We start from the raw sequence: 27087 nt of genomic DNA, 5'->3' as shown, positions 1-27087 counted from the left end.
CTTTACTTGAGAAGACGGAATGCAGAAGTCAGTAGGTCCCTGCTGTCCTGTAGCATACCTAATCCCTGTTCCACATAAGTGTGACCTTCAGTACACATGTAGTATGTTATCTCAGTCCAGAAGCAGGACTCTTGGTGACATGGGACACTCATTTTCTATGCAGGAGGGGGGTGTCTTTAGTTCACTCTAATAGTATACATTACCATCGAAGTTGGCTCTATCCCTCACCCATCCTTCCCTAGCACTTTGTGATAGCATTTAACTAAAGCACAGATTCTATTTAAATCTTGTCAAGAGGCTGACATAGGTACCAGTAAGTTAATGCTGAGAAACAAATTCCATGAAGCTCTTACAATCCACTTGCACCCCCCTCATTACATCACATAAAAACAATGTCAGTTTAACAATTGTGTTTCAGTATGTTTTTATAGTTTGGATTGTTATTTACACCCTTAGAGAACTAGATACATCAGATTTCATAAGGGGGCAAGATGATGACAAACCATCTTTCTTTATATATAAAAATACATGAATTTTATTAGAACCCTATTCCCAGCCCCCTCCTTTTAAAAAAAAAAAAAAAAAAAAAAAAAAAAAAAATCATTGTCTTCATCCAGAATAATGGAACAGCCAGCTGCCAAAGCCTAGATCAAAGGAAGTATCATGCACTAACAATGCTTATTTTAAAAGTTCTCCAGTAGTTTTAAAGAGATTTGGTCACTGATGCATCACTTTCAGATAAAAATGACAGCATCTGTGTGTAATGAAACACATTATTCGTGAAAGAGCATGTGACTATAGGACAGTTTTTAAATAGAGAACAAAAAAAAGTACTGGCTCTGCATTTATGTAGCATGTTTACTTCATTCTGTTGTACTTTGTGTATACTTTACAAGTCTAAGTTTTCATAAGAAATAAGCATCTCCTGCTTTGAGTAAATTTTACAGTTTATACCAAAAGGAAAAAAGCTCCTGTGTTACAAATGTAAAACAAATCTAAATATTCTCCTCAGATTAAATATTGAGAAGTGAGTGATTTTTTCCCCCCCCCTCCCCCCCCACTCATGAGAGGATTTGTACCTATACTTTTCTGATCAAATTGCTTGGTAAGTAAATTCCAGGCACTAAAGTGGAAGATAAGCAAATTTGTCTTAACAGCGGCATTTAAATATGTAATGTAAGTTAAAATTAGAGGCAATTCATTTCACTTTTAAAAACAATGGTGATCTGGGATAATTCCTTTTTAAACAGTCATTCCATACTACAAAAATTCAAAATTTCCTTTTAATTAAAAAAAAAATGCCTTGATTTAAAATTTAAAAAAAAAAAACCTTAAAATAAAAGTTCAGAAAATATCCCAGAAGCCATAGAAACAGTCAAGGAAACACGGGATCCCCATAGGCACAATCCTCTTCAATAGCAAGATTGTACTCCGCTCCTTTTCCACCTTTATATGCGCTTGTCACAATCCTCAGCCATCCCCGTTCACCCTACAATAAATTAATTTATTAGTATTGGTAAAAAGGTTTATACATTAGCAACATCTAAATAACATTTGTCTCAAGTTCTTTGGGCAGATATATGCAAAAGGTCTGACTGAGTAGGATTCACACAACAAGTTTATTTGAAATAGCCATTCTCTGATTAACTCATTTGTTTCCAGTCAGGAATTGATCTCCTACGCTCTACAGCCAAATGGTTGTGTGTCTTATGGTTCTAAAAGCTATTTACCATGTCTGTGCATGAGGGCAGCATTAGGATTTAGGAGTTGACATCACAAAGGCTGACCTCCTGTTGCCTTGTGGCTGGGTAACATTCCATTCCATTCAGATTTTTTCCTAGTTATCAGGTGCATTAAAAAAGCCATAGATTGAGGCTAAGAGGAAGACTGAAAGTTTTTTTAAACAAGCCACTTGTAAAGTTTGTAATAAACTTCTGAAGATTGAAAATGTGCATTTCATTTTGCAGTCACTTTGAGCTCATCTCTTCTCTCTCTCTCTCTCTCTCTCACACACTTACCCATGGTTCACCCCAGGAATTACGGACAATCCAGAATTCAATTCCATTTTCCACACCCCAGCCAGCCACAGATACAATGTGATTCACCATAGCAGAGGGGTTGTATTCAGAATAAAGTCCTCCAGTGTATGCATCCAACTTGGCAGTAGCCATTATGCCACAACTGTAACAAAAAAAAAAAAAAAAAAAAAAAAAAAAAAAACACCCACAAACACTTTAGCCTGCTATAAATTTGAGTAAAGAAGTGTCTATCACCAACTCTCACTTCAGATGAAAGGTTAAGTTGGTCTATATCATAAGATATTGTGCAAAAGTTTGGTAACGCATCAGTCTTCAGAAGCTAATGTCTGTTCTTGTGAAGTACTAAATAAGCTACATAAAGAGGTTTGCACTATGTCTGGCTCAGCAAGCTTCCTGGGATAACTTTAATAAAAAAAATTGTTTCTAGTTTAACAGGCTAACTCTTACCCTGTACTACTGTGTCTTTACCTGATTGGACCATTGGCATAGATTTCTGCCATCATTTTTTCCCTTCCACTGATGGAGCCATAGTCAGCAACTTTCCAGAGGGTGTAGTTCTGTATCACGTGGCATTCCCCAAAGGTAACACATGTTCCACACTGGTTAAACTTCTTACATGCTATAAAGAAGCAGTGACATTTGATTACCCTTGCAAGATAGTGTTTTTCTTCTTACAGTTAATTCAATGAAATATGATTCATGGTAAATTTTAAGTCACAAAGGGGTAGGGGTACAGATAAGTCTGTATCTGCAAAAATAACAAGGAATTCTCTGGCACCTTAAAGACTAACATATGTTAAGGCATAAGCTTTTGCGGGTAAAACCACTTATACAGATACATGGATATTAATTTTAATTCCATTTTGGGGCCCATAATTATAAAGATAAAATATGGCAGAACTGGTCTGTTTTCTTGTTTTTTCAGGTTAAACTAAAGCTGTAAGTACAGCTGCTAATTAAGATAGTCTCCAGAGTCAAAAATATTTCAGGGATATGTAATCCTTATCTGTGGTAGCCTTCAAACATGTGTTTCAATTGTAGGTTATAAAAATTACTTCCTGATACGTGTCTTGGTATACAGATAATTGAATTGTTTCTATAGAGCTATAGAACATTTCAAGGGACTTGTTTGTAAGTATTACAGACTGAAGTTCTGCTTTGGTAACTTGATAAATCTAAAATATCACCACACGGAAGCACCGATGCACATCAGTGACTACAGAGTTCAAATTAGCAGCCTGGATAGTGGATGATTGTTCAGACATGTTGGCAACACACTGTGCTGTCTGATTCTGGTGTGTTTATATTACTCTCACTCACACACACACACACACACACACACACACCCCCACCCACCCACCCCCAAACCTGCTACTCTAAGGGAACATGTTGCCCCTAGTCAGATAGCAGGTGCTACACTAGCAACCAGCATTAAGTAAAGGCAGAAAGAAATGGATATGTTAACTAAATTATACTAATGTTCCTTTAAAGCTAATACCAGACAATGCGAAATAAGTTTGAAAGGTTTGCAATCTGTCACCATACGTTGGTTTTTGGCTTGGTAGTTGTTACAGGTCTCATCTGGAATGCCATGGTCATGAGCATACATCCAAACACCTGAGTGGTCTCCACCTTCACAAGACCCTGCATTGGCACAGTCAATAACATTCTGAACAGAGAGGTAGGCAGAAGGCCAAGCACCTTTTCTCTTGATGTTGATGCGATCTGTGGTAATAACAAAAGAATAAGCAATTCATACTTGTTAGTTTCACTGTCTGTAGCTCATTAAGCCCAATGTTTCAGTTGTCTCCCTAGCTGTGTATCTAAATATTTGCAGACAGTTTGATGCAAAAGTCTACAGTGAGGTATGCCAACAGAATGTCTAGGTCACAAATTATGACCCAATCTGAGGGGGCAAAATGGCATCTAAGTTTTGCAGGGGCAGATATATGGATAAACACATTTCAGTTCAGTCCTTAATTGGGGCTATCATCTGCTAGTTATGAAAGCACTCAGGTGTAACTAATCAGGGGTGGCAGGTTTGTATAATTTTTGGTGGTGCCCCATTAGCCACACCCTCTGACCCTCGTTAACCAGGCCTCTGGAGGTAACATGCTTGGGGCAAGATGGACACATGACCAGAAGTCATGTCACCCTTCTCGAAGGACTTTTCCCACCATCCTCCAACCAACAGGGATTGGTTTGGCCCCCACCAAACCCCCCCTCATGCAACTATCCTGCAATTGCTTTAACCCAATGTGTGAGACATTAACTTGGGGGCAGAGAGGCTGGGGGAAGTGTTCCCTCTAAGGCTATGTCTACACTTGCGGCTTCTTGTGCAAGTACAGCTGTTCTTGCGCAAGAACCCACAGAGCATCCACACTGCCCACCTGCTCTTGCGCAAGGAAGCTTACAGTACTGCATGGTAAGAAAGGGTGTCTTGCGCAAGAGCTATGCTCTTTTCTAACCGGTGTAAGCTCTCTTGCCCAAGAGGGCAGTGTGGCTGCTCGGCAGGGATTTCTTGCACCAGAAACCCCTATGGCTAAAATGGACATCGGAGCTTTCTTGCGCAAGAGAGCGTCCACACTGCCATGGATGCTCTTGTGCAAAAGCACAGCTCGCACATGGCAGTGTGGACGTGTTCTTGTGCAAGAAGCTGCCAGTGCAGACTTAGCCTAAGAGTTTCCTCCCATGAGCAGAATGAATTTTGTGTTGTGCACCAGTACTGAGTTCATGTGGCTTGTTTGGATGTGCCACTGTGGCACCCAAGTTATTAATAAATATTTTAGAAACCTTTACCTTTCCTCTCTGCTGCCATGTCTCCACCCCTTGCTCCATCAGCTCCCCTGGTGCCTGCTGCCCCCCTAACTCCTCACCCTCCTCTGCTGTCCTGGTTAACTTGTAACCTGTTAACCCTTCTCACTGCCCTCCGCCCTCCTGCAACCTGTCCCCCTCCACCAGCCCTTCTCCCCCCCTCCGTGCCCACTCCTCCAGTAGCCCTACTCTGATCATGTGAGCTACCCCTCCGCATCCCCTCTTCTAACTCCTCCCTCGCCTCTCTCCTCTGGTGCTGGCCCCTTCCCTAGCCCCCCAATACCCTTACTCTCTCTCTCCTCTCAGCATCACCCTGTTCCCCCTCCCACTGACACCTCCCCTCCTGCCCTTTTCCTCATTGTCTGCACTTAGACCCCTTGCATTTGTCTCCTCCACCCTGTCTCATGGTACCTTCCCCTTTCTTCCCCCTCCGCCCCTTCCTCTCCCACCCCTTATGCCTTCCACCTTGCAGGGCCGGAGTCTGCACTCGGGCCCCAGAAGTCCAGGACTCCGAACCTGGAGCTAGGCCGCGCGGCGCAATGCCACGCCGAGCAGTTTTAAAGTCCCGGGCCATGACTCACATCACGCCTGGGCGTCTCCCCGCTCACCTGCAAACACCATGCATGGCAGCAGCATCTGGCAAGGGGGAGCTGGACTGAAAGCTGCGCACAGCAGGGCCAGGATGGGGCCGGGGGGATGCTCTGGGGCCGGGGGGATGCTCTGGGGCCGGGATGGGAGGATGTGCTGGGGGGGGGAGAGGGGCCTGCTCCAGGCAGGGCCTGGGGAGAGACCTAGCTCCAAATATTGCTGGAGCAGGGCCCCCGGCTCTGAATATTGCTGGAGATGGGGCACCACAAGCCCATATAACTTGCCACCCATGTAACTAATACCTGGTTCTTCTACAGAATGTTTCATCTACAGATCTCATAGCCCTTTACAAAGATTGGAAATATAACTATCCTCTTTTTTTTTTTTTGTAAAAGTCAAATGATTTGTCCCCAGTCACCGAGCAGGTCAGTGAGCCAGGCTCTGTCAGAAATGTCAAATTTGCATAGATTTAAGCAGCAGTGAAACCAAGGGCCAAGTTTTCAGATGTTTATGTCCAGTTGTACTTGTTTGGTTTACTCTTACTTGCTCTTTCACCTGTTTGCCTTCTCTGCCCTCCCACTTGTCTACTTAGACTGAGTTCTTTGGTGGGGAAATTCAAACATTTGTACAATGGAATGTAAAATTCTGTTTAGTTAACTTTTTAAACAGTACATTTAACTGGTTAACTGATTAAACGGGATGGGCGGGGGACTCCAGCCCAGCTGGAGTGCCTCCCACCCCCAACCCACTTGCTGCATCTGGGCTGGAGTGGGCGCTCCAGAGAGGGGCTGCTCTGGCCAGGTTGCCTCTGCCAGTTAACTGTAACCAGTAAGCATCTCTTGGGTAACTTGTAACCTATTAACCATTCACTTCCATAACTACAAAGGAACCATGATCATAACTGGAACCCTTAGATAATGCTACTGCAACGATAATTTCAGACTTTTGTCAGAAGAGCTCCTTATGGAAAGTAGACACCCCTAGTGCTTCATCTGAGACCTGAGAGAGCTTTCACTCTACTTCCCTAGTCCTCCAATAAAAGCAAGGAAGCAGAGATTCAAAACCCCTTCTGTTGTTAAAACAAAGCTAGTCAAACTTCTGTATTCATACCGGGGAGCCAACAGCTTCACTGAGCTCCTGGGCAGAGTAAGGGAAGGGGCCAGAGGTTCACACTTCTGAGAAGGGCAAGGCCTCAGGCAGAAGAGGCAGGGTAGCCAGCTCTCAGCATCACCTGGACTGTGCCATACACCCCCTCCCTAGTGCTGCCTGGAATGCACCACACTCCCACCTTTCCCTAAGAGCCACCCAGAGTGCAATGAGTGGTGCTCCTACAGCACTTTCAAGAGCCCAGGGCTCCAGGCACTGCTGTTGCTGCAGTGGCCAGGAACTCTGGGATATACTGAATCACTGGACCCCAGGGCAGTTGCTCTCTTTGTTCCCCTCCCAACCCCAGTAGGCCTGTTTCATACTGAAATCTAGCTCCCAGATATACAGCATCACCAAACCCGTCTTAAATTATCTATATTTTTTGAGTCCTTAATCTGGTTCTTCGTAACTCCATCTTTATCCCTAATTAGTTTCCCCAGCAGCTCCTATGGCCTCAACCAATTCTGTTCTGTTCGATTCCTCCCTTACATGTATTACGACCCCCCCCACCCCAAATACACTGTTTCTGTATTTTAGCTGAATTGATGAGCTCTGTGGCATCTGCATGCGTTTCGTAGAGCACTATGTACACTGTCGATGTAATCTGTACTTCTGTTTTCCTAAGTGTATGGTTGTGAAATCTCATCCCTGGGAGCCTTCCCCCTGCTTCAGTATGTCAGCTTAACCAGTACAACATGCTGTCACACTGCTTCTGCTGCACTGCACAGGCAACAGAAACTGCTCCACCCAAAACTCAGCTCTAGCTGAGGCGCTGGCCCAGCATCCCTTTTTTAATACCCCACCCACCAAAAAGGGAAGTCATAATTGTATCAGTCTTCACAGTATTGACAGAATAATTTATCTACCTACATCTCCTGGCTTTGTGGGGCTTAACCGATTGAATGGGGGGAAAAGAGTCCTGTACAGTGAAGGGGGAGCATGCCACATCCACTTCACAATGTCCATTCTAAGTATAGTTTTATCACTTAGATTTTTCCCTTTTAATCTGTGTAAATTTCTAAATGAGGAAGGATACCCCTGCCACAGTGGAACATGCCACCAGAAAAATAAATAAGTTTGCCTCTATAGCTGCCAGCTGGGGAATTCCTACAGCACATGCTACCATGCAAAACATCGTCACTAGCCTCTTCTTTCACCTCTCTCATTGTCTTAGGGTAGATACCTTGGCCCAGATTTACAAAGCTTTTTAGGAGTTAGGCCCTTTGTCTTGTGCAGTGATGATCCTTAATAGTTCTGATAATCCTGTAGGTTGAAGATACCCACCAGAGAAGTTCAGAATGTAGGGGTGTCCTGGAAAAGAACTGACAGACAAGAAGGCAATACCCAATTACAAGTACCTGCTAAGGCACTAGTGCTGCCGTGAGCCCAACAAGACCCACAGTACTGAGGAATGTGCTGGTTCCGAGTGGTACTGGCAAAATTGATTCCGTTTACATTTCGCCAATCCCAGCTTGTGGGAAGTTCAGAAATGTCCAGGTATTCATGAGGTCGAGGATATGTTCTATATGGAAATAAAATAGTCATAGTTAAGCCAATTTCCTAGAGCTACTTTATATTTTTTGAGACAAAGGAAAAAAATCTTCCCCTCTCTCAAAATGTGTGTGAAATTCCATCCTTGCTTGTGGTCACATGATTGCTCTAGTCACCATGACCTTTAATGCCCTTCTATATATGGTCTTGTGACTTAACTCAGAATTCTTGTAAACAACCCTCAGGGTGGGATCAGGGTCCAGATTCAACTCCCTCCCTCCCCCCATTTGCCTGGATCGGATCCCTGGCATTAGGAGGGCCATGCTGGCACTCCAGCCTCCTCAAAGGGCTGGGAGCACACAAAATCTACCCCCTACCCTCTGATGTGCAAGGGGAATGTGGGGAGTGTCTCTCCTTCTTAGGGGCCATGTCAGTGAAGGTTTATGGGGTTTTTCCCCCCCTTCTCAACTGTGTGTTCCCATCCCTTCCTGATTTTCTGTAGGTCAATGGCCCCGGACCAAAAAAAGGTTCCCCACCCCTCAGTAAGAACTGAATATCTGGGATTAACATACATGAAATGCCTGGTCAATGTGGCACTTTACAAGAGTTCATATGAAACGTCTACTCTCAAAACTAGTTCCCCCCTATGCACAGCTCAGGAGTAACCTAGCAGCAATGAAAATCCCTCTCCTCTCCCCCACCCGCGTCCACATCTTTAAACGTATTTAGGCACCAAATTCCCTCTGAGGCGCAGGGTCCTGGCCCTTTGCCCCTAAGAGGCCAGCTGCCCTGGGTTGACAATGAACTCGTTAGCGAAACTAACTGGTCCGGTGCAGTTCTGCGCGGTTACTAGCGGCCACTTCGGGCCAGCAACGCCCGAGGTGCCGGCGAGGTGCAGTTAATAGGGAGGGGCTAAGGAAGCCGCAGCGAGCTGAAGGGGGCTCACAACACAGGGGCGGTGTCATTGCGGGATTTCAGCCCCGCTGATTCCTCCCCGCGCGCGCCGACCCTGACCCCGCAGGCTCTGCGAGCCGCCGCCGGTGCAGCCCGAGCCAGGCAGCCCGCTAGGGCATCCCCGACACGCGAGCGGCAAACAGGCGCTTTGCCCGAGCCCCGGCTCCGAGCCTCCCTCGCCCAGCAGCAGCGATGCACGTGGCTCCGCCAGGCCAGCCGGTGCCAGTCGCCCCTTGGGGCCGAGCTCTCTCACCTGAGCCCGGGGGGCTTGCGCGGGGCCGGCTTGTAGCAGTGCTGCCCTTCCCTGAAGTAGAGGCCGGCGGCCGGCCAGAGACAGCCGCAGAGCAGCAGCAGGGCGAGATGCGGGGGCAGCCCGGCCATGCTCAGCGCGGCGGTCCCGGAGCGGCAGCTGCTTCCTGCGTGCTCGGGCCGAGCCTTTAAGGGCAGGTTGCGGCGCCTGAGTCAGCCGGGGGCCGGGCTCTGCCAATCCCCAGCTGCGCCCTGCGCGGGAGGGGGGCGGGGGACACGAGACCCGCCGCGCAGGAAGAGCCGGGGCTGGGGCTGCGCGCGTGTTGCAAGAGGGGTCCGGGGGCTGCCCCGGAGAGCTGGGGCAGCACCCAGCAATCTCGGGCGGGTGGCTCCAGCAGGGCCCTGCCCCCTGCGGGAGCTGCCGCGACTTGCAGGCAGCGAGGAATGGGACCGGCTGTACTGGGATGGGCGGGGGAGCTGGGATCAGCCAAGCAAGGGCCTTCGTCTCGTGGTCAGATGTTTGCAGGCCGCAGCCTTCACTGGGAAGTCCCGGTCCGCAGGGCTGCCTACGGAAACGTGCTGTTCCTGCCTCTGTAAGGCCGTCACTGATCTCTTTGATTCAGGAAGCATTTCCATCAAGCCTTGATCCTGCAAGATGCTGTGTAGCCTTAACTATATATCCCGAAGCCGTCCCATTGAAATAGTTGCAGGATCCTGGCCTCACCCACAGATAGGGTTGCCAGATGCTTCCAACAAAAATAGTGGACACACTTGACATTGCATCACAATCTGCATCTTATTTAGAAAATACCCGACATTTATATTTTGTCAATTTGTTTCCAGAACAGAAAGCTCAAATCCTGGACTGTCCAGTTCAAAACCAGACACCCAGGGCAGGACGGAGGCATGGGCGAGCCGGACAGCTGCCCAGGGCACCAACCGATGGAGGGCGCCTGATGGCAGCTGTAAGGGGCGCGCGGCATCTCTTACAGCTACCATCAGGCGCTGCACGCCCGGCTCCCGCAGCGCCGGCCAGCAACGCCCTTCCCCCCACGGCCGTGGGGCCCTACACGGCCCGGCACATGCACCAGCAGCAACAGATTGGGCCTGTGTGCCCTAAGGGCGAGCCCCGGGCCTGCACACCCTACAGGGCCCATAGAGGGCTGCAGACACCTGGCAACCCTATCCACAGAGGACATGTCTGCTCTGCAAAAAAGCAACCTGTTTGACAGCAGCAAGTCTCAAAGCCTGGGTCTGCAGACTCAGGTTCACAGTAGCATGGGAACATTTTTATGAGTATGGGTGTTGACACCCTCCTTACCTTTGTCCTTCCCACCTCCCCCCACAGCTAATGCTGGGAGCAAAGACCTGGCATGCAGGGCCAGCAGCTGGGACCCAGGGCTGGCAGCAGAGCCCCCAGTGCACGGAGCCAAAGCTCAGCTCCTTGGCACTCAAAGCCAGCAGCTGGGACCCTAGATCCAAGGCCAGCAGCAGAGCCTTGGGCATGCAGGGCAGCAGCCAGGACCTCAGGTGCGAAGCTGGCAGCACAGCCCCAGGAGCACGGGGCAGCAGCTGGGTCCCTGGGCACGGGGCCAGCAGCAGAGACCACAGTGCATGGAGACGCAGTAGCTAAAAACACTACCCTAGCATAAGCCCCATGCAGTAGACGGAGGCCAGGTCTACACTACAGCAGAAGGTCAGCTTACGGCAGGGCCTGCACAACTTGGAAAGCGGCGAGGGCCATATTACTCCAAAGAAAACAGCTGCGGGCCGCAAGGGTAGGTTTGGGGAGGCGGGTGATACTTTATTAAGAATTTTTCAATTAAATCAGGCCTGCACAACATATGGCTCCCAATGCCCTTCCCCTCTCCTCTCCTCTCCCAGCATCACCTTGTCCCCCCTCCCACTGACACCTCCCCTCCTGCCCTTTTCCTCATTGTCTCCACTTGGCCCCCTGGCATTTTTCTCTCTTGCACCCTGCCCCTTGGTGCCTTCCCCTTTCTCCTGACCTGCCCCCCTCCCCTCAGCACAAACCTCTTCCCCTCTCCTACCTGGCTTCTGCCTTCCAGTTTGCGGGGTTGCCAGGGCCTTTTTGAATCTGGCAGTCACCGGCCGTAACGTCACGACGCCACGTAACACCAGTGTCCTGGCATCTGCCAGCCTCTCGCCCTCGTGGATCGGATGAGGCTGCGCTGCCCGTAGTCGTCACGGGCCGCACAGTGAGCCTCTGCAGGCTGCATGTGTGCAGGCCTGGCTTATGGTATGCAGTTCCAGCTACTTAAAAAATGTAGCTGGAGTCGACATACCTTAAGCAGCACTTCGGTGCCATCTTCATAGCAGGAGATTGATGGGAGAAACGCTCCTGTCGACTTCCCTTAATCCTTGCAAGAAATAGGAGTTCCGGCATTGATGGGGGTACCCTCAGCATTCAATTTAGCAGGTCTATAGTAGATCATCCACCTCAGTGGGTCCTCAGTCTGTAGAGCAGTGGTCATCAACCAGTAGATCAGGATCTACCAGTAGATCTTGGAGCCTCTGGTAGGTGATCCTGAGTGGTTTAGCTGGGAGGCACTTCAGCTGCCTTTCCTTACACTGCCCTGCTGCTCCTGTCCAGAGCCTCAGAGCTGCCCTGTGGGAACCTCCTGCTTGTTGTGCAGGGTAGGGTAGACAGAGGTAAGGGGGCACTGATGTCACTCTGTCCCACTCCCCTGTAACCTATCTTCACAGAGGGAGGAGGGTGGGGCAGGGGTATTTGGGTTTGAGGTAAATCCTGGACTGATTTACATTCAAAAAGTGATCTTGTGCTTAAAAACATTGGCGACCACTGCTGCAGAGACCACCTCTGAGACTCACCGCTGGATGTGGAGTTTTGTGCAATACAGAAATACTCTCATATAGCTGACCAAGCCCTTGCCCTGCTTTTCTGTAGAAAAGGGAACAGAAAGCAGAAGCAAAACCAGTTGTGGTGCAGTTTTTTGCACCTTTCAGACTATGGTGCAACTTTTATGTCTCATGACACATCTTTCGTGAGAGTTAATAATCCTCAATTTAGAAATACCACTATGGACCCAACATTAAATTAAATTACACATTGGACTGGCACACAGTGGTACAAATGCCTGACCACTATTTTTTTAAGTGACATGTGCTTATGAAAAGTGCCAGCTTGCCAACCCTGGAGACTGAAAGCCTCTGCTGAACCACAGAACACATACAACGTAGGCAGGCTATGGCAGTGTAAACTCCTTCCAGTGCCCTGATACGTCTTACGCTAACCTGGTAGAAGCAGCTCAGTTTCCATGGTTGTTCATTACTTGTACCTTCTGTTGAGGCAGTTCTTTAATGATGTGGAAATTTGTCCATTAGGAGCTAGGAGACCAAACGCACTACATCAGTGATGCTCAGCCTGAGGTTCGCAAGCCACAAGTGGCTCTTTAATATGTCACCTGTGGCTCTTTAATATGTCACCTGTGGCTCTTTGCAGCACATGCTATTAAAACACTGTGTAAAATACATGGTATTAACCAAGCAGGATGCTTTTACTATATTATTGACCAAATAATAATACTTGGTCATTTGTATATATATATATATATATCGTAGTAAATTAAACAAGGAATTCACACTACTATGGCTCTTTTGAGTAGATTGCTAATTTGGCTCCTAACAGTCTGTATCACTGTTTTTGGTTGAGCAAAAGAAAAAAAAAGGGACTAAACTTGTTGAGCAAAAAAAATCCCCATGCTTCTCCAGCCCCCACCAAACACGGCAGAGGAAGAATGTCCCAAGTGGCTTTCCATCCAAGAAAAACAGAGAATACTGGACACCTGGCAACCCTAGCCACTCCCCACATTCAGCTCAAGGTAGCTGGGGCATTTAGTCCATGACTGTATAAACTATTCTGCCTCCGGTAGTGCTGTGCGATTAAGCCTGACACCTGAGGCAGCCTGAGAGTCACACTTTTTAAAAACTAAAACTGAATTTGAAAATAAATAGTGTCCACTACACTTGGCAAACGGAGCTGTCAACATATGTGATGCACCTAACACAAAATTTTGTGATGCGCAGGCATGTGTATTAGAATAAATGCTTCCTCATGCATGATGAGATGCCTAGCAGCACAGAGCCCAAAACCAACATTTTGGCAAGCTGTAGCCATTTTAACCTCTCATACTCTCTCTTGCACACATAAACACACATACACAACTCCTTATCGTTGCACATACTATCGGAGACCTTGTGGCTTTTGAGATTTCATGACCACAGACTTTACAATATAATGTCCACAGTAGAACAGTTGTTCCCTGGGTTTCCCACAGAACAGTTGCATGGGTGTTAATAGATGGGAAAAGTTTCAGAAGCCCTAATACACCTGAAAAGCCTAATTCCTGTTTTCAAAAGTGACAGGCGCTCACAAGCCTTAATGCAGTTGCAGTAGGGTTGCAAACTTTATAATGGCACAAAATGGAACACCTCTACCCTACCCCTTCCTCAAGGTCATGCCTCCACTCATGCCATTCCCCCCCCCCCTCAGTCGTTTGCTCTGCCCCCTAGTAACTTTCACTGGGCTGGCGCAGGGATTTGGGGTGGGGGAGGACTTCACCTGGGGATGCAGGCTCTGGGTTGAGCAATAAAGCTTTTAAAATATCTGCCCGAGTGCCAGTGTTCTCATGTCACTTTTGAAAATGGGCCTTAGCTCCCTCCCCAAATTATTTAAGTCTTTTCAAAAATTTTACACAGCAGTCATCTAATTAGTGCACCCTAGAGAAAACGCATGTTGAGAGCCCAAGATGTGGGTGAAGGTAAGACAGGCTTCCAAATGTACATGAGGCAGCAGCAGAGCCGGCCTTACACATACACAAAATATGCAGCTGGTAGGGCACCTGAAAATTTGGGGCACTGGGTCTTATTGGCCACACACCTGTCTCTTCCTATTCCTGTTCTGTGGCTCTGCTTCTTCCAGAGTGGATCTAGTTAATTTAAAAGTAGAAAAGCCTGCCAGAGCTATTAGCAGACACTGAAATGCTGAAGGAGCCATTCAAGTGGTAAGGAAGCCCACCCCAGATATATACTGTCAATTTCTGCATTTAATTAGTCTACAGGGCCTTAGTTTAAAATTTCCTTTAAAAATGTCATTAGTGTGTTGCTAAAGATTATAAAATCACATCCCTACAAAAATCATTCCCCCCGCCCCAGGCTGCCATTGGGGATAGGGCATCCATTTAACAGTGCTGTGTAGGATTCCATGAGCACACATCTTGCTGATGCATTCTCTACACCTGACTGAAGAGATGATATTTTTGCAGAAAAAGTAAAACCCTTTAACCTAACTTATATTGAGAGAAGCTAACATTTCCAAGGCTAACAGCTTGCTCTGGCAACGAGTATTTTCATTTGTGTGTTGCTGCATGTCCTGTTCTCTATACATGTGTTCACTTTTGTACCTGGTGCACGTGGTGGTTTGACTAGAAACAGTTGTAAAAGGCTGTGAAGATGCCACACACGGGTAAGTGCTGAATACTATTTGTAACAGTCCCCGGAACTGCATTATGACCCCGCTTGGGTGTGACTAGAAGTGCTTACAGTCTGGTGGTCATTCTATGCCCTGAAAGTCAAATTATTTGCTGGCCCCAGACCAGGCTCATCACACACAACATAACCACAGACAAAACAACCCCCACCACCATCACAGTAGCTAATCAATGACTTTCTTCTTATCTCAGCAAATAAACCAGCGTTTCAAAGAGCCTTAGAGTGTCCTGCCCTCTTCTCTCGCCACACCCCCCAGAGTCATGTTTCAGGCATGTCAAGGAGGAGGGTGTTGCTTGTATGCTGGCACTGACTGCTGCATTTTGTGGCTAGGTACAGCGGCCTCTCCAGGACTGAACGCCTATCTCCTTCCACAGGAACTAAACATATTTTTAAAATGTGAAAGACCCACTAAGTGCACTTACTCCTAATGATTCCAGTGCTGGGGAAGCGATAAAAATTGAGTTGTTACTAGGCTAAACACTCACCTTCATGCTTTGCCAACCTAACGACTATGGAAGCAATGCTGTTAATGTGCAACACCGTGCTCCCCTGCACTTTGTCAGGTTCCCTTAAAATAAGTCAATATATTTATAGTGAGGCAACCCTCCCGTCATCTTCCTGCATGCCACAGCGGCTGATCTTTTGAAAACATACGCGGCTTATCAGTGGTAACACATGTACAACATCGGCAGATAGGAAATGGCTTCGTGTTACTATAAAGGCTTGAAATTGCCAAACAGCTGAGGAACGACAAGGTAAAAAACCAGAGTTGTTTCTATAAAGATGGCAAATTACAGAAAAGTGCCAATTTAAACAATTCCATCTTTGAAAGTATTAAGGTATTTTGTGTCCCATGTAACAATATATCTAGTCTGTATTTAGAAATGGTTATAAAAACAGGCAACTGGGTTCAGGTGGTTATCATTAGAGAAAAATAAACTGATGATGGAGGAATGTGTCTCAGTGAATAATTTGTTTTCACTTTCTTTGTTCTTCTCTCATAAATTATTCTCAAAAAAGACTGAAAAATCTCACATTTGTGTTACTCAAAAGCATTCTGCTAATTTTGTCATTCTTAGTTGCCACTTGTCAGCTAATTGTCATTATTTACAATGCAAACTGTGTGAGGAACTTGCATTGGTCAGATCATGTTGGTTCTTTGCCCTAACTAGATGAAATATGTAACTACGTGCCCTTTGGGAACTAAATGCTCCATTTGACTCTGCCCTCAGTAGAATTTGAGTATTTGAATGTTTTCTGGAAGTGAACATGAAAAGCATGTGGCCAAATTCAAATCTGCTTTCCTAATTCAAAGGAAAATTCACAAATAAATGTTTCCATCATTCGCCCAGCTCTAGAAAATACCTGATGGAATAGTCTAGATACAACTTCCTTGCCTGTTAAAAGCAACTAGTTAGAATAGTGTCTGTGTCTGAAAGGTGATGCACTTACCCCTTTCTAAAGAAAATATTAAATGAGCTCATTCTACCTCTCATTGATATCATTCTTAATCACCGGGTGACTTTTAATTCTCATACAAGTGAACGGTTGATAGGGTTGGTCTAGGACAAACTGGTCATTATGCCAAACAGGGAGCAGTTTTTGCACTGTCTTACTTACATCATGTCTAGCAACCAGCGAGTTTGACACTACATTTGTGGTGGGGAAGTCTGGATTCAGCTGATTATTCCTTTTATGGGGATGACAGGAGGTCTTTAGATTGTCATTTTATTTATAGTTATCTATAATGTGATAAAAGGAGTTATTAGACTCTTATTCAATCAGTCAAGTTATTCTACTATGCTGGTCTTATATGTACTCAAAATAAATGTTTAAAGGAATTGTCTTCTTCATTCTCCTTCAGTTCCCTCCCTCTAGCCTAGTTAGAGACTGAAAGGAGCATGTTACTGAACTGTACTATGTCCCTAATGCAGAATGAAACTCACAAAGGCATCCTGTCTAGGACAGCTGGTACTCTGAGATACCAGACCTGTGTGTCTATCGGCAGGGAACATGTCTATGTCATGGATGCATCAGCGTTACCATACTACAGTGAAGCATTTCAAGTGTTCTTTGGGAACACTATGGGTTTTAGCTTTAAGTTCAATGGGGATAGGCTTTTACCCCTCTATTTTTATGTCAGATTCTGTAATAGTGTTTCTTCCTAGCCACGTTCTTCAAGGGTGGCAGTAATGTCCCTGTGTAATAAGGAAGATTATTCAGCTGATTTGTATAAATGTTCAGTACTTCATGGCAGTGTAACATGGCTTACAGCAAGTCTGTATATAACAATAAAACAAAACACCCCATGCTCTGCCTTGACCTGTAAGCCAAAGTGCTTTAGAGGGTGAATAACAGTTTCAAGGTTAAAACGTAAAAGGGCAGCAGGAGGGAGGAGAGAGAGAGTGGGAGAAAGAGAGAGGTGCAGGCAAAAGAAATGAAGGCAGGGTAGAGAGATGTTGAGCATGTAAGTGACTTTGGCTGTTTCCCTACCTGATGCGTGTAGGTGAGGAGGCTAAAATTGTAATATTAAAAATATTTTCATAAAATTACAAAGGTCAGAGTTAAGGGTGTGCATTGCCAAGTGTCTTTTCAGGTGTTTGCTTTATGTTGTGAGGCTGATAATGTTGCTGCAGTGAAAATGTGGTTGAGTTGTCAGAATAGCGGCCTAACACTGGAAGGTCAGTATTGTATGTGAATGTTACCATAATTTAATTGGGGTGCAGGAACACACACGTCTCTAAGTTAACAATGGTTGTTATGGGGAATATGTGTAACATCTGGAGAAAGCAGCTGATCCTTTGGGATTCAAGCTCTTTTCTCTTAAACAGAGCATCACTATAAAATTAGGGACACTAGTTCTATTCAGAACATCATCTTAGAGATGTAAATAGTATTGGAGCTGGCAGATATTTGGATTTCATCCTCCTTCCTGATCAGGATTTAGAGCTTTGTATTGTAGCAGCAGGACTATATTTTAATGCACTGTGGACAATATCCCACTGGCAGTGCATGCTTGAAATCAATGGAGTTTTCCTTGAGGACTGATGAGAGGATGCGGCCTTTAACAATCACACCTTTATTTCACTAACAAGTGGGGATTTGGGTTCAGTGCGTTTGCCTCTCTGTCTAAAGCACTCTTAATAAGATAAGAGAGCTGTATACCAAAACAGGCACTTTTATTAATGGACACATTCCACATGCCACATGGAATTAACACTAGTTGAGGGAGAAGCAAAGTCCCCCTTTTCACTTACCTTGCAACGTACGCCTGATCCTACATTCCATACGTAGGAAGACATCCCCAGCTGAATGGGTGTTTTTCCTGTATGTCCGCAGACTTTGTTAATAGGGAGATGAGCATAATGTGTATAACTGGATACTCCCCTCCTTGTTTGAGTGACGTGTCACCATATAAAAGAGGCCCCTTTTGAAGTGATTCCAGTGGCTGTAGCTGATAGTGCAGGAGCAAGAGGGTGTCTTCCAGAGACTGAGCCTAGGGAAACTGGAATAGGTTCTAACTACTGAACTTCCCAGCCTATATAAAATGCGTGAAATTGTGCATCTTCAGATTGGCCAGTGTGGAAACCAAATTGGAGCTAAGGTGAGAATTGTTTTCAGTGAGTATCATTAGTAGCAAATGATTTGGGACAATATGGGCATACAGGAGTGATTAAATACGGACTATCATGGAATTCACCTTCAGAAGCATGAGAAGTGAAGGCATATGTTTTAATGTAATAGTGATGAGCTGCTTCATCAGGCAAATGCAAGGCCTGAGCATAAAACATCTGCAGTAGTTATGTGACCATTTGGGTAGGTGACTATTCTCAATGTTCAAGGGTGCGCAAGCCTGCCAAAAAGCTATGGAATGTGTGCAGGTAACTTATAAATACCTGTCTTGCAAAGTTCTAATGAAAATATACTAGTCTAGACACGTCATTTATTCCCCCCCCCCCAATATGTTGCTGATTATAATTTATTTTTTAAAAGGTGTTTTACTTGTCCATAAAAAAAATTACTTGATGTGGATAGAAGAGTGAGTAGAATTTTCCCAAGCTGACAGAAAGCAGAGTTAAGGGTCCAGGTTAATACTCTTTAGAAATGACAAATAAATATATATTTATATTCACATAACTCAAAAACGACTGCACCAAGTACAGTAGAGTTCATACCAAAATAAAATAGAAAAATTCTTAGATAAATAGGGTCAACTGTTTTGGAGAGAGATATAGACATAGATGGCAAGAAAAAGATCATTGATAAAGCACATTATAGTGTAGAAAATAGCTAATTTTTAATTCATTTACAATTAATTAATGGACTGCACATGGACTGCTCATATAGTACAGTAATTACCCTGATAATTAACTACAAGCATTGACAAAGATGCAGCAGCGATAGGTAGTAGAAAAAATAGCCTAGACAAGTAACACCTCTTTGCAGAAAGCTAGATGATGGTGATACTAATGAGGAGGTTGCAGTGTATCTTCAAGTTTTACTGTCAAGGGATTTTTTTTTGTCAGCACGTAGGGGTCTTGCCATTAATTGCTACGATAACTTATTCTGTTTGTATGTAAGCAACAAAATGGTACATAAGAGTAAACCTAGCTCATAGGCTCTGATGGAGATGGTCATGTATTGTGCAACTCAGTCTATGGGAAAAATACTGTTTACGCTGCATGACTTTTGCAGGAGCTTTTCACTTTAGTAGCAGTCTCCCAAAAATGACTTGGGACAATGCAGAAAAATGAGTTCTTTAACTGAGTCATAAAACAGAAGACCTGAGAAATGCAGGACTCACCCAAGAGGAAATATTTTCTCAACAAAAACGTCTATGTGGCTTTTCACAGGCCTACATAATTTTCACTCTCACCCACACATGCTCAGAAACTTTGCTCCAAAAGCTGCTGGGTGCTAGTAATGTTACTGCAAAGTGCTTACACTATATAACCACCATCATCTGGATATGTTACATTTGCAAATGTATGTTACATTTGTAAGTTTAAACTCAAGCTGTGTCCTAAATGCAGGAGCCCTTTAAAATTAAAATAGCCTGCTCATTCGAGGGTGTGACGGTATTAACACTGCTGTAGTGAGCTGCTTAGATAAGAGACTCCAGGGTTAGACACATGAATGGAGGTCTAGATAGGAGTTTTACTGATTTTGTTGGTTTGATGAGTGGTTCCTATGTAGAGGATATGTCTGAGCGTGTTTCCTTCAAGGTTGCCTCTTTCTTATTTTGAATAGTGAAAGGTCAGAAGGAAACTCCAGATCCAAATATGTGTACAATTCTATTACTAAGCTTGTATTACTAAAAATTAAATATGACTCATTAGGAAAAGTGAAATAGCATTGAATGAAAACCAAACTCTTGAAGGCACTTTCTTCATCTACAGCCGCAGAATGTGTGACCGTTTCCATGCCAGACTTCTTAGTCTACTAGCCTTCATCTTCAGAAAAACCCAAACACAACTGCAGACCTAATGCACCTGGTTAGTTAGTTGACCTGTGTGTGCATCTGTATGTGGATATAATAACTAGTGTAGCTAATGTTCACATCCACCTGGCATTGAGAGGTATGCATGCTACAACTAATACTAGGGTCTCAGAGAGCTGTGTTAGTCTGTAACTTTAAAGACAACAAGTAGTCCTGTGGCACCTTAGAGACTAACAACAAAATGTAGAATCCTGAGCTTTCATGGGTAAAGAAGCACTTACTGGATTGTACTTAGTTCTGTTTCCTTTTTCAGTTCTGGGAAGAGATAAGTGATGAGTAGTAATGAAAGAGTGGCAGAGTTCTGGCTGCAATGTGTAAACCTAGCTGAGCGAGTTAAAATGGCTCCTCCACACTCACTACTGTGCCAACCTAGCCTCAGAAGCCACAGCCACTCAGTGTATATAACCACACAGGCTGGGCCAGGTGCTACTTGTGTCAAAATCAGTAGCAGTCTTGCCATTGACTAGCATGATCTTTTGTATCTAACTTGTACAGTTGATGCCTAGAACTGTGAACACCTTTATTGTGTGGTGCTTATTGCTTTTGCTAATACATTAAAACTCCAATAGTCCGGCATCCAATTGTACGGCACTCCCGATAGTCTGGCATCAAAATAGCAAGAGCCTAGTGAGTGAGCTTCAGCAAAAAACAAGTCACGTGGCAGCAGCTGAACTGAGTGAAACAGGAAGGGACCGAGTCAGTCTGCCACTGGCATTGTGTGACGCTGGACAGTGCTTGTGGTTTTTTCCAGCTGTTTTGACTTATATTTTGAATATTTTTGCCCATCAGTGTGTAGTAATGGCATCAAAGGTGAATGAAGGTGCTAGTGGTAGTGCTAGTGGTAAGAAAAGTGTAAAAAGGAAGCATGTAACACTGACATTGAACCAGAAATTAAGAGATTATAAAGATGCTAGAAAGAGGCATAAATTGGAACACTATCATGAGCGAATTTAACATTGGATCTTCGATGATCTGTTCTATGACATAAAGAAACAAAAAGATACGTTGTGAGCATTTGTTGCCGAAAGTGAAGTGCCTACTAAATGTACTGAATTACGGCAAACTCTGAAAAGGCCTAAGGTAGTGCAGTTGCATGTGGCTTTAAGTGGTTTACTGCAAAATGTTCTGAAGGTAAGCCCATTACTGGGCCAATGCTCATAGGAAAAGCAAAACTGTTTCACAGTGAAGTTGCTGTCAGCAGGCCTGCTTTTCCCCATGTTACAGTGTCTGTCATTAAATGGTGGGACTGAAGAAGCACTTACCTGATTATATTTTGTCCTGTTTCCTTTTTCAGTTCTGGGAAGTGATAAGTGATGAACATGGAATTGATGTCACTGGAAACTACCATGGTGATTCGCCACTGCAGCTTGAGAGAATTAATGTGTACTTCAACGAAGCTTATTGTAAGTGCTCAGAGTCTTTAATGAGTTGGCTCAGCAAATTATAAAGTCAACATGGGAGAGTTAAAATAAAAAACACTGTGGGAAGATGGAACATTCACACTCACTGTTTTAGGAGCACACATCCCATTGCTTCCAATTGGAATTGTTCTCCTAAGTCACTTGCATGCTTTTGAAATAATCATCCTATATCTTCTCTCCCTATCCTGTAGTCCTTACTTGTTCTTACAAAGTGAAACTCCCACTGAAATCAACAAGTTTTCCTTATAAGCACTGCAGGAGTGGACCCGATCTTGATTGACCAATGAGGGTTTTTCTGGATTGTGACATTATTCTGTAATTATTAAAGAGACAATCAGTTCAGGAGCATGGATTGCACTTTGTTTCCCAATCACTGTTTCATTCATCCCTTTTTCATAGAATGTGCTGACTAAAAATTTCTAACCTGAGGAGATGTGATGTGTTGGAGTAGGATTTTGCCTGGCTACCTGCCAATTTACTCTTACTTTTCTTTTGCCACAGCCAGTAAGTTTGTACCCCGGGCTATCTTGATGGATCTGGAACCTGGAACCATGGACAGTGTACGATCCAGCAAAATAGGCCCACTCTTTCGACCTGATAATTTCATTCATGGTAAGTACACTACAGGCAGTCCCCGGGTTACGTACAAGATAGGGACTGTAGGTTTGTTCTTAAGTTGAATTTGTATGTAAGTCGGAACTGGTACATATTGTAGGGGAAACTCTAGCCAAACATTTCTCCAGAGCTCAGTTTTCTCCTCCCACACCTCTCTTTCCTCAGTCCTTTATTCTCAAGCTGAGGTGTCTGCTGAGAAAAGCCGCTCCGCGTCTCCCTGGTCTACTGGGGGGGGAGGGATGCTAGCTTCGCGTCTCCCTGGTCTGCTGGGGGGAAGCAGCTAGTGCGGGGTTGCCTCACCCTGTTTGTAAGTAGGGATCTGATGTAAGTCGGATCCATGTAACCCGGGGACTGCCTGTATATCGTTAATAATATAAATATGTCATTATGTCATCTGAAGGGTATTTTTTAGTGTGCCTTCAAATTTTGTAAAACTAGTTTATACAAAAGCAAAGTTATAGAAACACACAGAAGTGTCAGTGCCTCTTTAAAATTCCACCTGCAAAACTAAGAAATGCATCCTATTCAAAACCAGGTTTTAAAAATATTGGCAGAAATTGTCTTTGTAATGTCAAGAAGTCAAATTATAAAATAGTATACAAAATGTTCCAATTAACTTAAAATTACAAAGATTGAAAAAGACAAGCAGATAAAAATTTATTTTCTTCAGTGTCCCTTTGCATATACTGTAATCACTGTCTGTATTTCCTGTGTTAGGTGTAGAGTTCTTTTTTCACAGCAAAGTGGAGAAGAAAGCCTTTTTTTTTTAATCAAAAAATATGCCAATAAAGCGATAATCCTTGAAAATGTCCTTTCTACATGTCAGTATTTGGTAGCATTCTTATTTTTACATTTGGCCTGGTAACTTTATGGATGGTTTTCTGTAATTCTGTAATTACAGGTAATTCAGGTGCTGGCAACAACTGGGCTAAGGGCCATTACACAGAAGGAGCTGAGCTGATTGAGAGCATAATGGATGTGGTCAGGAATGAGTGTGAGAGCTGCGATTGTCTGCAGGGGTTTCAGCTCATCCACTCACTTGGAGGAGGCACAGGATCTGGTATGGGCACACTCCTTATCAACAAAATCAGGGAAGAATATCCTGATAGGATTATGAATACTTTCAGCGTAGTGCCTTCACCCAAAGTATCAGACACAGTTGTAGAGCCATATAATGCCATACTGTCCATCCACCAACTGATAGAGAACACAGATGAAACCTTTTGTATTGACAATGAAGCTCTGTACGACATATGCTTTAGAACCCTAAAGCTCCCCAGCCCCACCTACGGTGACCTCAACCATCTGGTGTCTCTGACCATGAGTGGTGTCACCACCTCACTCCGTTTTCCTGGCCAACTCAATGCAGATCTGAGAAAGTTGGCTGTTAACATGGTGCCTTTTCCTCGCCTGCACTTCTTTATGCCCGGCTTTGCTCCACTGACAGCTCGAGGCAGTCAGCAATACCGAGCCCTCTCAGTCCCAGAGCTCACCCAACAAATGTTTGATGCCCGGAACATGATGGCAGCCTGTGACCCTCGTCATGGACGCTATTTGACTGTGGCATGTATCTTCAGAGGCCAGATGTCTACCAGAGAAGTGGATGAACAGTTGCTGGCTATCCAGACCAAAAATAGCACCTATTTTGTGGAGTGGATCCCTAACAATGTGAAAGTGGCTGTATGTGATATACCACCACGTGGGCTGAAGATGGCGGCCACCTTTATAGGCAACAACACAGCCATCCAAGAGCTCTTCATTAGAGTTTCTGAACAGTTCTCAGCTATGTTCAGAAGGAAAGCATTTCTCCACTGGTATACTGGTGAAGGTATGGATGAGATGGAGTTTTCTGAAGCAGAAAGCAATACCAATGATTTGGTGTCTGAGTACCAGCAATACCAGGATGCCACAGTAGAAGTAGATGAATATCAAGAGGCAGAAGTGGAAGTCAGCCAAGAACAGGAAACATATGAAAAAGAATTTTAATATCAGAACACTATCCAAGAACATGTATTCAATTTACAGCTAAGAAAAAGTAGTAACACTGACCTATGTATCTGAAGGGAGAACTCTTAAAAAGTATCTGCTTTTCTCTGTATTAATCCAAAGTTTATACAGTGTATATACGAGCATAGTGATGCTGAAATTAACTCTGCCTGTTTTATGCCTCTTCCTTATAACCCGTGTCTCGTACAGCAAACCCAGGGAAAGAACAATTATGAGTGCAAGTTGTACTGTATCAGCCTTCTTTACACATGTACTAGCTTTTAGACTGGTAGAGTCAGCTCTATAATGTAAGTGTGTTGTGTGTGACAAAAGTCATGATGATGAGTGTTGATATAATAGGCTCTAAAGTGTCATAACATTTATTTATTCTCAGGTAAATGCAGATTTAGGTTTTACATTTTGGAATTTGTTATTTTTAGAAGCACATATGTACAGATTAGAACAGTAAGTACCTATGTTGTTCTGCACACCAATAAACAAATTGAATCAGTGTTTGTTAAGAAGTGTAGAAAAAAGTTTTAAGGTGCCTTCTAAAACATTCTTAACACACTGAGTGTCAACCAGTAGCATCACTTTATTTTTGTTTTGTATTATGGAAGATTTTTTGTCTTTACAATATTTTTATGTTTCATCTTCAATTAAATATTTAAACTGGTTTATTATTAGGTCATAGATTTGTGAACTTTATCTAAAAGTTTCTTTTGGCGTCCTCCCCTCTCCCTTTTATAGAATGTTTACAACTTTCTTTCTTATTGTTTGATACCATGAGCTAAACAGAATGGCCTGCAACTACAGTAGTTTGAGATGTAACCTCAATGTCACAATTCAGTTTTCAAAAATTTAGGAAAAAGTTAGAAACAACAATGCATCACACTCAGAGACAAACCCGGTTACTTAACCATTCATAACACCATGGTGGTAGCTACTATCTTATAAATAGTGTTGATGTTTTCTGAATCATTCCCCCACGTTAAATGAATATGTAACTGTTTACTCCATTTCTAATAACATTACAAGACTTTTTTGAAAATATTTTCCTTGTCTATTATGTGTGCTTCTTAAACATTAAATCGCATAAAAACTCTAATGCCTACATTCCAGATACACTGAACTATTTAAATGTATGCATAATTACAATGAAAAGAAAAAAATTGTTAGATTACTCATCCTTTCAAGCTCTAACTTTGCGACTTGCTTGGAGATGAAAAAATAACCTTTTCCAGGGTAGACTTTTAAAAGGAAAATGCAAGTCTTATTAATATGCAAATTCACTTAACACGGACCATTTAAAAGCTTACATCCCCTGGATATTAGACTCAACTAGTTCAGCTATATATGTTCTGAATAGGAATGTTAGATAGCACGTAATTGAATAGTCATGTAACTGCATTAAATTTTAGTTGTTACACAGCTATTCAGTAGTCTCCAGGGGCAGACTGGCAGCCAATGCGCACTAGACCCACTCCCGGGGAGTGCCCTGTTACCCTGTCTCTCTATCAGAGGCAGCAGCGGAGGTAGCAGGTGGGAGCTGGTCATGAGGGGAGCCAGTTTAAAAAACAGCTTCCCGCACAGACCAGCTCCCGCCAGCCACCCTGCGCTGCTGACTCTGATACAGCACACAGCAGCCTTTGTCCACGGTGGGCCCCGGCTCCATGGGATGCTGGAGCAGCTTCTGTCCACGGGGAGTTTGGACTGCCCCCCATGAACGGGCGCTGCTGCCACCGAGCAGCCCTCCCCTGCACTGCTGCCTCTGATAGAGACAGCAATGCAGGAGGTGGCAGGCAGCACTGCAGAGCTAGTGCTGGGGGGAACCAACGTTTAAGCCAGCAGGAGGCAGTGGGGGAGCAGCAGGAGGCAGGTCTGCAGAGCCTGCACATGCAGAGAGCCAGCACAAAAGCTGCTCCACCACTGCCTCCTCAGCACTTCTGCCTCTCAGGAGCTCCTCAAGGGCACCAGCTCTCGCCTCCCCCCATCGCTGCCTTCAATTCAGCGACAGCAAGGTGGGAGGGAAGGGAAACGAATGTAGTCAACAGGATTAACCTATAAACTCAGGCTTATCTGTTAACTGTGTAGTTGTCTACACACTGACATCCCGTTATGAAAGTATTTAAAAAATGTGATTACATCTGTTTTTATGGCCTGTACCAACACAATTCGTGACATTCTCTTCATTTGGGTTTGATTACATGTAGATTATTCATTCCTCACTGTCATGCTAAGAATAAGTTGAACCTATTATGAATGGATATGAGATACATTATTTTTCTCAGCCCAAATCACAAAGTTGATTACAGTAATTCCTTATTTAACACGTGCCCGTTTAACAAGTTTTCGCAATCGCACGATTTTTTTTAGGGAACAATTTTTGAATTACACGACCATCCCCGGAATAACACTGTTTCCCCAGCTGGCTCATTGCCAGCGGCTGCACGGGGCTTCCCCTGTTCCCTGCTGACTCCCCCTTGCTAGACACCTTGCCCCCTCTCCTCTGCCCCTGCTTGCAGGCCAGCAGCTGGGTTTCCCCAGCCGGCCCATTGCCGGCGGCTGTGCAGGGCTTCTCCCTGCTCCCTGAAAAATGGCGGAGGGATCACCGCTCACTGCACCATTCCCCACTGACTCCCTCTCGCCGGACGCCTTGCCCCCTCTCCTCTGCTCCCATTTGCAGGCCGGTGGCTGGGTTTCCCCAACCGGTCCATCACCAGTGGCTGCACGGGGCTTTCCCCGCCTCCCT

The 27087-nt window shown here is 44.6% G+C and overlaps 2 protein-coding genes across 3 annotated transcripts; one reads left to right on the top strand and one right to left on the bottom strand.

Moving 5' to 3' along the window:
• Positions 1 to 838: 838 nt before the first annotated feature.
• Positions 839 to 9647, bottom strand: CTSZ (cathepsin Z). Its single transcript, XM_006134655.4, has 6 exons — positions 9286 to 9647; positions 7946 to 8109; positions 3585 to 3764; positions 2508 to 2658; positions 2019 to 2181; positions 839 to 1489 (listed from the first exon to the last, which is right to left on the bottom strand). Exons 1-6 carry the CDS (start codon positions 9411 to 9413, stop codon positions 1376 to 1378), a joined length of 900 nt encoding a protein of 299 aa, XP_006134717.1. The 5' UTR covers positions 9414 to 9647; the 3' UTR covers positions 839 to 1375.
• A 5791-nt stretch (positions 9648 to 15438) lies between these two features.
• On the top strand, positions 15439 to 25021 carry TUBB1 (tubulin beta 1 class VI). Of its 2 annotated transcripts, none has more exons than XM_075901126.1 (4): positions 15439 to 15568; positions 21608 to 21716; positions 22236 to 22346; positions 23251 to 25021. In XM_075901126.1, exons 3-4 carry the CDS (start codon positions 22265 to 22267, stop codon positions 24333 to 24335), a joined length of 1167 nt encoding a protein of 388 aa, XP_075757241.1. In that variant the 5' UTR covers positions 15439 to 15568; positions 21608 to 21716; positions 22236 to 22264; the 3' UTR covers positions 24336 to 25021. The 2 variants fall into 2 exon arrangements, with proteins under 2 accessions (XP_075757241.1, XP_006134719.2); XM_006134657.4 differs by lacking the exon at positions 15439 to 15568 and adding an exon at positions 18248 to 18417.
• Positions 25022 to 27087: the final 2066 nt, after the last annotated feature.

This window comes from Pelodiscus sinensis, chromosome 18, assembly GCF_049634645.1.
Source record: "Pelodiscus sinensis isolate JC-2024 chromosome 18, ASM4963464v1, whole genome shotgun sequence".
NCBI classification, from domain to species: domain Eukaryota; kingdom Metazoa; phylum Chordata; order Testudines; family Trionychidae; genus Pelodiscus; species Pelodiscus sinensis.
The sequence above is the reverse complement of the archived record's forward strand: the minus strand, read 5'-3'. Positions and strand labels throughout refer to the sequence as shown.

Bases quoted from the DNA above. Each gene is read 5' to 3' on its own strand.
- CTSZ (XM_006134655.4), bottom strand. From the start codon at position 9,413: ATGGCCGGGCTGCCCCCGCATCTCGCCCTGCTGCTGCTCTGCGGCTGT. The intron at 8,110-9,285 runs GTGAGAGAGCTC...ATTTCCATATAG, and splicing joins CGCAAGCCCCCCGGGCTCAG to AACATATCCTCGACCTCATG. The intron at 3,765-7,945 runs GTACTTGTAATT...TTATTACCACAG, and splicing joins CAGCACTAGTGCCTTAGCAG to ATCGCATCAACATCAAGAGA.
- TUBB1 (XM_006134657.4), top strand. From the start codon at position 18,361: ATGCGTGAAATTGTGCATCTTCAGATTGGCCAGTGTGGAAACCAAATT. The intron at 18,418-21,607 runs GTGAGAATTGTT...TTCCTTTTTCAG, and splicing joins GAAACCAAATTGGAGCTAAG to TTCTGGGAAGTGATAAGTGA. The intron at 22,347-23,250 runs GTAAGTACACTA...CTGTAATTACAG, and splicing joins ACCTGATAATTTCATTCATG to GTAATTCAGGTGCTGGCAAC.